Genomic DNA, 12518 nt, shown 5'->3' on the forward strand with positions numbered 1-12518 from the left:
AATTGTTTGACCACACGTGTGTGTTAAAATTTTTTGCTTTGGGTTAAACGTTTGCACACAATAACCCAAAATTAATGTACAAATAACCTAGCCGTACCCAACAAAATACCTTTTGCTTGTTCAAATTTCGATTGTAAATAAACAAAAAATTAATAACAAAATTTGGAGGATTTTAGATATTGGATACGGTAGCACGAAATGTCACAATCTACTTAATTGTCAGGTTGTTAATATGGCGACGAAAAAGTGACAATGGAACTACCTTCCTTTTTCTATCATGCTGTATACTGTGCACCAGTCCACAATCTAACACACAAATTTTGACTTGTAACGCAACGCAGCAGCTTTAGCAGAAGCGCAAAGTTGGGTTTTCGTTGCGTCGAATTAAATAATTTTTTGTTTGAAGCGATGATAAAATAGTTTCGCTTGTCATTTTATTCTTATTAACAACTAATGATTTTGACAAAATGCAAAGTGAGGCGTGAGGTATGTACTTTATTTTGCGATTTTTGTTAATAAATGTAAAATGGGTATAATACCTATTTTATAAATCGCCCTTTTTATTGAAACAATTTTGAAATTTTTATGTTAGTTAAAGTTATAAAAAAAGTTCCAACGAGTACAGCAATTTCTCTTCTACAGTTCGAAAATCCAACAAATTGCCAATGTAAAAATATCACGAACTCTTCCCCCCTTTTCCCCTTCATTAAATAGAGCATATTTTTCTTAAGTCGTTTATTGGGACGAATCGAGAATATAGGAGGACAAAAATGTTTACTCCATATGTATTTGACAGATTTCATCGAAATTTGGTATCCAAGCGTTTTCATTGTCAATGATTTCGAAAATGATATCAAATTTTCAAAATTCAAATTGGCGGAAACAAAATGGCGGAAGGTATCTTAAAAAATGTATAGATTGTTATGAAGCTTGGTATCCAGAGATTTTCGGCGTCACTAGTTCCGAAATTGTTATTAAATTTTCAAAAATCAAAATGGCGGATCCAATATGGCGGACCACTTTTTTTCTAATTATAGCTTGTTATGAAGCCTGGTATTCAGAGATCCTCGTTATCTTTGATTACGACATTGAAATTAAATTTTCAAAATTCAAAATGGGTTTAAATGGTGCTAACGGTAATGCATTGCGTTAAAAGTAAAACGCATATTGTTCGGGACGCCATATTTGATCCGCCATTTTGAATTATCGAAAATATAATATCAATTTCGAAATCAGTGGCGGCGAAAATCTCTGGATACCAAGCTTCATAACAATCTATACATTTTTGAGGATATCGTCCGCCATATTGGATCCGCCATTTTGATTTTTTAAATTAAATATCAATTTCGAAATCAGTGATGACGAAAAGCGCTGGATACCAAGCTTCACAACAATCTATAAATTTTTTAATAAATCGTCCGCCATATTGGATCCGCCATTTTGAATTTTGGAAATTTTATTTAATATTCGAATTCAGTGACGACGAAAATCCCTAATTAGCAAATTTCATTAAAATCTGTCAAATACATATGGAGTAAATACTACGATTCATAAAAATTTATAAATTTATGAAGAGATCGTTCGCCATATTGGATCCGTCATTTTGATTTTTGAAAATTGAATATCAGTTTCGAAATCAGTGACGACGAAAATCCCTGGACACCAAGCTTCATAACAATATAGACATTTTTTAAGAAATCGTCCCCCATATTGGATCCGCCATTGTGAATTTTGGAAATTTAATTTAATATTCGAAATCAGTGATGATGAAAAACCCTAATTACCAAATTTCATTGAAATCTGTCAAATACATATGGAGTAAATATTTTTGTCGTCTTATATTGTCGATTCGTCCCTATGTGCGCCGTACTTGAATAGCTCGGCTGGCAGGCCGTCAGCTCCAGCAGCTTTGTTGTTTTTCAGCCGCGTAATCGCTATTCTTACCTCGTCATAGTCAGGCGGTGGGACAGCTACTCCCTCATCATCGAATGGGGGCTCGGGTTCGTCTTCTTCACTACTTTCAGCGCTGCTACCATTCAATAGGTTGTAAAAGTGTTCACTCCACAATTTAAGTACATTCTTGACATCTTTCGCTAGGTCGCCATTGTTGTTCTTACAGGAGATCGCCCTGGTCTTGGAACCTTCCGTAAGTCGCCTAACCCTCTGGTAGAATTTTCTGGCGTTCTTCCTGTCTGCCAGCATCTCAAGCTCGTCGCACTCACGTATTTCGGTCTCTCGTTCTTCCACCGGGGTGAACGTCAGTACTCGGCGACGGAGTCTCTCTCCTACCACGAATCCAACACCGAATTTGAGCTCCTTTACGTGGCAACTGTAGTAGACGTCGCAAGGCTTCACGCTTACTTTTCCTTGCCCCTTCCATCGCATTTATTGCATGGCGGTGATGCCAGCCTTTGTCTTCCCGAGGACATCAATCAGCCGGGCCGAGGCACCTTCCCCATTAAGGGTCCGGATATTCCAGGTGCATACCCTTAAATCATAGTCCTTTATACGTTTGCCGTGGTCGCCATCAAAACCAGGGGGTCTCATCCGAGGCTGTTTGTTCTCTTTCATTGGACAGGGTTTTAACGTGGCGGGACCCAAACCCAGCGCACGCGAAGTTTTACGCCTTCTCACTTTAGCTCGCTCCCAAACGGGTGTTTGGTTGCCAGAGGATACGTGGATATAGATATCCGGACGTTGTGAGCTGCGATTTCAACCGTACGCACAAGAATCGCTTCTGGCCACTCCCAGGTGAAAGGCAGTCAAAAGTTTTCCACTTCTGCGCACGGAACCATCCTCCAAACTGCATACTTACATATATACCCAGTCGTATAACTCTACAGCTGAAACGATTAATATACTTCTAGGTAGCTGAAGGCTTGCACGCGTAGCTAAACGTTTGAGATTCCCTCCAAGTCCATCGCGTGGTCCCTTTCCATGAGATGTTGCGTGGAAATGTATCTCTGCTTTCGTATTGAAATCGGCTTTATAAAAAATGAGTTTTGCAAAGTTAAATCTATTTTTATATGTTGAGGGGCACCATCTTTACTTACGTAAACGCTGCAATGTGAATCGTTGTCCATATCACTTCCGTGGTCCTTCACGCATCTTCTACAAAGCTGTGCGAGTTACGATTCCATACAAACCAAGCGTGGTCAGGCTACTCTTGCACACCTTCGTGTTTTCGATGGTATCCCACCCCCATACGATAAGCGTCGTCGTTTCTGTGTACCTATTGCCATGTGTATCCTTAGATTGCGTTCTGACCGTTAATACTGCCAGGTTGGACGTCTGTCACATGTAGTCTGCAGGCGATACCAAGATGTCGTCAAGAGCTTGGAAAAAAAGCGCAAGGCTCAATTGTGCGTCCCCTAAAGCCCATCCCAGTCATTTTGAAATCAGTACCGTGGTCCCGATATCCCGCGCCTATCTCTGATGCATACATGCATATATACATACATACTTGTGTATATACCCTGCAAACCAAAGTTCCCCAAATCTGAACGAAATCTTTAGGATAATCTCATTTCTGTAACGATTTTTTTTACGAATCTTCAAAGAAAGTTATATGAAGTGGTTGACACCATGATTCAGTAATAAAAGGTTTGCTCAAAAAACAGCTTTCTCACTCCCTCTTGACAAAATCGGCTCTCTTAGCAAGGCACTGTGTGTGGGTTCGTGTGTGTGTACAAAGTTTTTGTAAGGGAGTTAAGGGAGTGTCATTCATTGACACGAACTCGTAAAGAAATATCTGTACGAAAAATAAAGAAAATCCTGAAATACTTCTGCAAGAAATTCGTCACATAGCAGCATTGTTTTCATTGCTTTACCGATTTTCTTCCGAAATTTCGTAAAAGAATAGAAGTGTGCACAGTTTATTTTATTTTAGAAAATTCGGCAAAAAAAATCTTTACGAATTCTTTAAAATTTCTTTACAATTCAGAATACTCTGAAAAACTGTTTTGGTTTGGAATCCGATCGCAAAAAATGCATGCAATTCGAATTCTCTAATTTTTGTGTCAAAAAAGGCATATTCTTATTTCATATTTCTTTTCACACTTATTTGAGAAATCTGATTTGCCCCTCTTACTTCTTGAAACAAAGCTCTAAATAGCAGTGGTTTTAAGCACTATATCTTCTAATAAAATACAACAATATCGCTTTAAATAAATAAATTTTTTGACATATACAATTGTTTTAAAGTTAATCCAACCTTTAGTTTGCTTTTATATCACATTTTGTAAACTTCATTATTTTCTCTTCAAAGTATTTTTGTAGATTTTGCTCTCCATGCATGACAATTTGCGCGAATCGGCTGATTTTGATGGTCATATCAAAATCACTTCCTTTTTCAGTAACGTCTGAACATAAATTTCGGAGGCAAATATACCGACATTAACCAAATTCAACACACAAAGGGGAGGGACCTACAGTTTTACGCCGATTCCGAACGGCGATTGTATTTTTATGATAAGTTGTTTTTCATGGCAGAAATACACTCGGCGGTTTGCCATTGCCTGCCGAGGGACGACCGCTGTTAAGAAAAAACCTTTTTTCAAAATTTTTTTGCGATGTGTCTTTCACCAGGGCTTGAACCCAGGCCCTGCGGAGTGGAAGCGCGCACTGCTTAGCACCACACCACAGCGGCAACATGGCCAGAATAGCTGAACATAATTGGCAAACTATTTATTTTTAAATATGTAATAATATAATAAGATTAATATAATATTTATCATATTTGCCAAATAAAGTTTTTTTTTTAATTTTGGAAAAAAATCTCCTGACTTCAAAAATAGTTTAGCCCGCTTCAAATTTGTATTAATTCCTAATATTGGTAAAAATTTGTTGTAAAATTTTGAGGAAAAAAAGAGTGCATTTTTCGAGAAAATTAACTTTTATTCTTTTTACAAAATTGGCCGCCATTTTGTAAATTTTAAGTTTTGTAAATTTCAAACGAATTTTCAATGAAAGCTGGGCCACCTATAAGAATCAAAACACAATTTTTGTTTCGTTTTATTTTTTTTTATTTTTATAATTCAAAATTGATATGTGCATATATTTATTAAAAATCGTTTTTTCCAAAAAAAAGAAAAAATACGTATCCTCTCATTTTCCTTGTAGAGTAACATATTTCATCGGCAATCAAATTTACGATGTGAAGTTGTCAGCCTGCCTGATTTGAGATGGATTTGGCCTGTTATATACATATATAATTTTGGATGCAGCTATTGCTTTTTCTAAAAGGTGCTAGTGTAGAATTTTTTGGAAAGCGTAAAAAGTGGCCGTATCATGTTTTAAGTCATCCGAGATCATTACAATGCTGCTGTGTTTTATTTCAATTCCATCTTGTCGAATCACAATTGCAGGCATTTAAGAGTTTTACTTTTAATAATCATAAATATTTTATTTTAATGACCAAAAAGCTCTTTATGAAATTTGGCAATGAATATCTTCTTTCTTCTTGAATATCTTCTTTCTTCTGAATTTTCTTCTTGAAAGAAATCACAACATAACATTCTAATATTCTTTAAATTAAATATAAGTACAAAGTTGAAATAAGGACAAAGTATCTCCAAACAAATAAATAACAACAATAAGATCCCTAGATTACTTGGGCAGGGTCGCCAAATGTAGAATCACAATTCCAGGTGTTTAAGTGAAATAAATTAATGATTTTATTTTTAATAATCAAAAATATTTTGTTTTAATGACCAACAAGTTCTTTATGAAATTTCACAATGAATATCACAAGGCGAATTAATATAAGGTGATAGCAGGAGTACAAAACAAAAATTTACATGTATTTTGTTTTTGCTTTGGCGGCATGAACTCTCAAAATCTGTAAGAGTGTGTGTAGAAATTCAAACAAAATTTTTCAATTTGATATCAGAAGCCGTGCGGCGAAACACATACACAAAATCAGCTGAGCTAGTAACACCACCTTATATAAATTCGTCTTGGAATACCACAAATTTTCTTCTTGAAAGAAATCACAACATAACATTCTAATATTCTTTAAATTAAAAATAAGTACAAAGTAGAAATAAGTACAAAGTAGAACCATTGCCAAACAAATAAATAACAACAATAACATCCCTACACATCTTTATAACGAAAAACCGAGGTGAAGAGTGTTGCCTGGTCGTTGTTCCAATGGAAAGCCTGGGCGGCATCTTGAGACAACAAAACTATAATTTTCGGCAAAATCACACTGTACGACGACGTCTCCTTCGTCAAAATTTTCCCTAGGATTCTTAAAATAAAGCGACTGTTCTTCTGCAATATAAGCATGTCGTTTCAGAGTGTCCAGGGCATCACACAAACTGCCTATAAAAACGTCACTGGACAGAAGTTGAGTGGAGATTGTGAAGCGGCCGGTGCCAAACCAATTTTAAAACTGCACGTATGTAGCATCATACGTACTGCCAAACTAATTCAGATCATACTCTAAAACTTTTAGGGTATTATAATTATACCTGAGGCTATATTAAAAAAAAAAAATAAATAAAAATATTATTATTATGAGTTGCATTCGATCTTCGACTGTGGTCGAAAGTGCTGATCGAACGAATTTTCATTTGGTATTATGGCGCTCATTCGATGAAAAATAGCGCTATTGTGAATTTCGCGCGTTTAGGTTGTTAACAATAGTATATTTTCACCGCGCAGAAGCTTTGTTTACAAATCGAGCAAACTAAATAGTGTGCTTATACATATTTATGTAAATTTGCGCAAATTAAAATGAAATAAAAAGTAAAGCGAGTTTATAAAAACGTGGTAAAAATTAGTACAACGGAGTTCTGGTTCAACGATTCGTCAGAAGGGTGAGAGCTTAGAAAAATTTTGAGAGAGTTTAAGTGTAGTCTTTCGAATATATTTTGGCATACTATATATTTAAGAAATTTTGTGATCCAAATCTATTTAAAATATATTAAAACTGTAAACAGCTCTTTCATAAGTAAAACCAGCCTTTGGGATTTTCTTTCATAAGTAAAACCAGCCTTTGTGTTTAGTATGCACGACGTTAGAACTGCATAAAATTAATAAACATTTTTTAAAGTTAGTGTCTACCCGCCAAAAAGTAAGAAAACAAATGCAAAATCATACATTTTTCACAATTTTCTAACACTTCGCTACACCAACGAAAGCAAAATTCTGTTCGACAGAAAATTCGATACTCAACGAAAATTTCGACACGCTTGCATAGCTCATAATACGAATTTCATTTTCAATCTTCGAAAGCCAGCGAAGATCGAAAATCGAATGGAACTCATAATAAGGGCCATATATATATTAAAAAAAAAATTGGTCGAAGTTTCTCAAATTTTGTTTTTAAATTTTCATTTCCGATGTGGTATAAAATGTTTTTTTTTATTAAATCTATTTCGCATTTTAAAAAGCGAGACATTTTTACACCAAATCGCGAAGTTTAAAAATTTTTTGAATTTTTTTTTTCAATACAAAAAATTACTTTACAAAACACCTAATTTTAATTTTTACTATTCTTTGGAAGTCCATAACTCGAAAAGTAACCATCATATAAAAAAAAAAACTATGTACACAATTTCATATTTCACACAGGTACAATTACCCAAAATATAAAGGAATTCTATAGCATCACCCTTTTTTACCTCCATTTAATTAGCTTGGGATGTAACTATGTAAAATGATGCGCCTAAAAGATGCAGCAATTTCCATTCTAAAATTGCGTAGCGAGTTTTAGTTTTTTAAACTATAATTTTTTCCCCTGTCCGCTTGACGCGAAATGCCCCATTTACGAGTAAGTAGATGACAGCACGCACACAAAACCACGATGTGCCATCATTATCAATTGAGTCAATATTAAATGAGACATATTTTCTCCTTATATGCAACCATTTCAGGGGGTAGCACCCCAAAAAACTAAAAAAAAAAAAATGTACTGTTACACACAAAATTGAGCGTACGGCTTTTTTTGTTAATATTCGTTAAAATTTGTTTGTTCCTTTTGTATTAAAATATGGATTATAATTTAGCAAACCCCATTTAAATCCAATAATGAAACCGTGTACGGAAGTTACGAAAAATCTACAAAGTTTCAGCAAAATCGCAAACATTTTAGTAAGAATTTCTAAAACAATTAAGGTATGCAGTTTCATAGCCCATCAAATTTTAGTGTAATAATAATAAAATATAAGCCATATTTTAATAAAAAATTTAAGCATGTTAAACATTGCGAATATTAACATAAAAAAGCGTTCGCCCAATTTTTGTGTATTTATCCCGAGCTTATTTAAATATTCGTGCACTTAAAAACAAATTTGCTGTACATTTTTATCATTTTTCTATTTTTCTTTTACTATTTTTTAGCTTTTTGTATTATTAAAAATAAAAAAATTATATTTTAAATATGCTACGGCATAACGCTTTCGCCGACTTGCCGACATATAAATTAATCCTCGGCTTTGGTCTATGCACTTTGGGTGGCGCTATGCTATACGCTTACTTTAAAACTCGCGACGAAGACGAGGATGTGGCACAACAGAAACCAGGAGTAAAACAGAGAAGAGGAAAGCCGGCACCAACTAACTCTCCAAAACAAAAAGGAAAAGAGATACAAATTAATTTTGAGATATCAAATGAGCACATACCGCTGTGTGTAGGTCGCGGCGGAGCTAATTTAAGCTCTATTGAACAACAGACACGTACCAAAATTCGTTTGAAGTGAGTTCTTCTTACACAAAAATTTTTCTACTTTATTTATACCTAAGAATGTATGTGTCTATTCAATTATAGAGACAAAAATGAGAAGTACAAAATCTGTGATATAACTGGTGACGCAAATGGCGTCAAACAAGCGCGTTCATTGCTGCTTAAAGAGATCGAAAGGGCGCCTATTATCAAGGAAGAAATCTGGGTGCCGCAAAGTGTGTGTGGCAAAATTATGGGACGATGTGGCGAAGCAATGCAAGAAATATGCCGCATCTCCTTGGCTAAGGTGGCTGTGGATTCAGGCGGGGGTCGTAGTGGCGGAGCTAAGGACAGACGTCGCATTCTTATTACCGGCAACCAGCAACAGGTGAGACAAAATGTTTTTTGTAATTACATATGTAGGGACTTTAAAACACCGTTCTGTAAAAATAGATATGCACTCCATTCTTACTGAATTTTTGTTTTGCAAAGTTTAGTTTAAAATTTCAAGCCTCACATGAACATATAATTCATAATTTTAAAAAAATTTCATACTTTTTGTAGGTAAATATCGCCCGCAAATTGCTTGAGGAAAAAATTGAAGAGGACGAAGAACTTCGTCGGGCCGTTGAAGAAGTTGAGCACCGACGGGAACCTCGGCGCTCCCCTTCGAATAGCATAAATTCTAGTATGTATTCTTCACAAACATCATTGAGCTCCCATTTGCTGCCTCGTGAAAAAATGCTCGCAGCTCGAGACGAGGAAAAGCCTATGGAGGTATACGTTTCTGCTATTGCTTCGCCTTCTAAGTTCTGGGTACAAATAATTGGCCCACAATCGAAGAAACTGGATGACATGGTCCAATCAATGACAGACTATTATAGTGAACCAGAGAATAAGGCTCGCCATCAAATCCAAGAACCGTATCTAGGGCAAATAGTAGCAGCCATATTTAAATACGATGGGAAGTGGTATCGTGCAGAAATTGTTGGCATTTTGCCAAATCAATACAACCCAAACGAAGTAGTATTGGACCTGTATTTCGTTGATTACGGTGACAGTGAATATGTATCCCCTCACGAAGTATTTGAGCTGCGTACAGATTTTCTGACTTTAAGGTATATTAAATTCACACAATTCATGTAGTATTACCTTTAAAATTACATATTTCAAACACAATAGATTTCAAGCAGTGGAATGCTTTTTAGCCGGAGTTAAGTCTACAATATTGAATGATCCAGACACTTGGGAAACACAATCAATTCAAAAGTTTGAGGAACTTACCCAAGGCAAGTATAAGGTGTATACACTTACCTTATTCCCTTTTTACATGGTTAGTCGGGGAATTAAAAAAACACGTGCGAAAATAATTTTTTTCCGAATCTCCTAACTTGTTCGATAAAAAAAATGTACATATGTATATAGTAAAATTTCGAGTATGAGACAAAATCGTGTAAAAGGAAAATGAAGTATATTTGAGATATGATTATAAGCAAATTAATGTTTATTTTCCTGCAGTTGCGAACTGGAAAAAATTAATTTCCCGCGCTGTTACATACAAAGAGCGTCAAAAGGCCATAGTCGATACTGCCCCAGCTCGCGAGAGTTCACCTATACCCGGTGTTGAACTTTTCGACTTGACTGAAGGTACAAATTAAAATACTCTTGCTGTTTAGACATATATAATTGTTATCATATTTCCAGGAGTAGAAGTCAATATTGGCCACATGTTAATTTCGCATGGTTTTGCTTTGCCTGCTGATGACATTCCGCGACCGCGTTCCCCTTACTATGCTGTTGGCCCGGAATCATTGGCATTTGATCAAACCAATTTAAACTCGCCTCAATCTCTACGTCGTAACGAGAACTTGTCGATTAGTAATGGGAATTTAAGAGCAGCGGAGGATTCCCTTCTCGAGGAGCAGTTGGATCACTTGAGAATCAACAATAATTTGCATTTAAATGGCGCTGGCGATGCGCGTATTGCATCAATGGCAACAGAAACGGCATCTAATCTAGCCAAACTTACCGCTTCCGAGCTCTTTAACGATAATTTCGATGAAACATCTACGAAAACGTCAGGAAATGGGAATCGCCATATCAATGGAAATTTAAATCGATAAGGGCAAATTTAAGGATTCCTTCTCATGTTACTACCTACATAATAGTGTATCACCTTGTTTTATGTTTAGTTCTTTAGTGGGTATTCTTGTAAATATTTAAATGATACGTCTTTTAACCAAAACATGTCCTTTGACGCATGTTTATTATCGACATTTAGTTGCGTATTTATAAAAGATTGTTTAAAATATCCTGATAAAAATTTTACTTCTATGTATGTTTGCATATAATATTTTATTTTTTTCTTAAATGACTTTAGTTTAACGAATTTACTTAATTCATTGGAAAAAACATTGTAATCAAATTGATAACAAAATTGTATCTAAAATTACAGGCTTTCGCGAAAAAATTGAAGTTGTTTTAGTATATAAACCTGAAAACGATTTTCAAAAATGTATGCAAAATAATTTATGTACATATGTATTAAAAGGGCTGCAAGAATCAACTCATGAATAAACTCGAGTCTAGCGCCGCTGTTGAGTTGAAACTAGTTGAATGCAGATACTAAGAAAATATGTGAGTTCTTGTCTTTCACTAGCGGATAAACTTGTTAATTCATCACATAAACAAACGAAACTCACACCCACACCACCAACCACTGCTTCGCACGAGGCGATTTTGCGTTCAACTTTTGCGTTCAACTCACGCAGGGCTATTTTGTTATTTTTAGCCATTAAATTTTTTTTTCGTGCAACCCTGCGTGAGTTGAACGCAAAATCGCCTGGTGCGAAAGGCCTTTTAACGATCGATTCAACTCAACAGCGGCGCTAGACTCGAGTTATGGGATGAATTCATGAGTTAAAGCTGAAATTAGTCAAGAACGCAGAACGTATACTTAAACGCAGTCTGTATACGCAGAATTTTGTCGATTACTGGAGCCCTCAGTGTTGCTTACTACAGTGTTGCCACTCATCAATGCCTTTTCATAAACTTACCTTTTCAACTACAATTTTTCGTGCTATAATAGATCGTAGCTAAATATAAACTACTTAGTTTTCAACAAAGAACCTTATTCAATAGTAAATTTCAAATATTTTAAACGTATTTTGAATAGGACATTATAACTTTTTTACCATCTACAAAACTGACGAAGTGGCAACCATCTATAGAAGGAAGAAATCAGCTGACACGGAAAAATCTAAATTCCGCAGATTTCTGCGCTACGGGCTACAACTACAGAAAAATTCTGCGGTGTTGAGTTTTCATTTACATGGCGCTCTGGTAAGACAGATCGTGTCAGCTGACTCGGCTTTACGTACCGGTAGGTTTACGTTCTTGACTAATTTCAGCTTAAAACTCTTGCAGCCCTTTAGTATGTATCTATATCGTTTTGGTATGCGGAAAATATGTGACATAAAAATATCGTACAAATTACATGCACACATATTTGTATACATATGCCCGAGCATATACAAAATATGTACATTGGCTTACATTTGGCGAGCCCGAAATAAATTTTCTATTTTAATTTCATATCAAATTTAGATGAGATTTAGGCCCCTATTATGAGTTGCATTCGATCTTCGACTGTGGTCGAAAGTGCTGATCGATCGAATTTTCATTTGGTATTATGGCGCTCATTCGATGGAGAAAACCGCTATTGTGAATTTCGCTCGTTTAGGTTGTTCACAATAGTGTATTTTACACCGCTGAGAAGCTTTGTTTACAAATCGAGCAAACTAAATAGTGTGCTTATCAAGGAATGAAACCGAAACCCAAACCGAAAC

At 35.5% G+C, this 12518-nt stretch overlaps 1 protein-coding gene across 4 annotated transcripts in view; it reads left to right on the top strand.

The window, feature by feature from the left end:
- Positions 1-11446, top strand: part of LOC118740376 (tudor and KH domain-containing protein homolog) — a 59691-nt gene extending 48245 nt beyond the window's left edge. For all 4 annotated transcript variants that reach the window (XM_036471877.1, XM_036471878.1, XM_036471880.1 and 1 more), the window contains 6 exons: positions 8350-8703; positions 8776-9058; positions 9235-9788; positions 9853-9959; positions 10189-10317; positions 10375-11446. In XM_036471877.1, the coding sequence (XP_036327770.1) occupies positions 8390-8703; positions 8776-9058; positions 9235-9788; positions 9853-9959; positions 10189-10317; positions 10375-10793 (1806 nt within the window). In that variant the 5' untranslated portion in view covers positions 8350-8389 and the 3' untranslated portion in view covers positions 10794-11446. The remainder of the gene's footprint in view (positions 1-8349; positions 8704-8775; positions 9059-9234; positions 9789-9852; positions 9960-10188; positions 10318-10374) is intronic.
- Positions 11447-12518: the final 1072 nt, after the last annotated feature.

Source organism: Rhagoletis pomonella, unplaced genomic scaffold (assembly GCF_013731165.1).
Source record: "Rhagoletis pomonella isolate Grant_MI unplaced genomic scaffold, Rhpom_1.0 Rhpom_scaffold_00006, whole genome shotgun sequence".
Taxonomy (NCBI): domain Eukaryota; kingdom Metazoa; phylum Arthropoda; class Insecta; order Diptera; family Tephritidae; genus Rhagoletis; species Rhagoletis pomonella.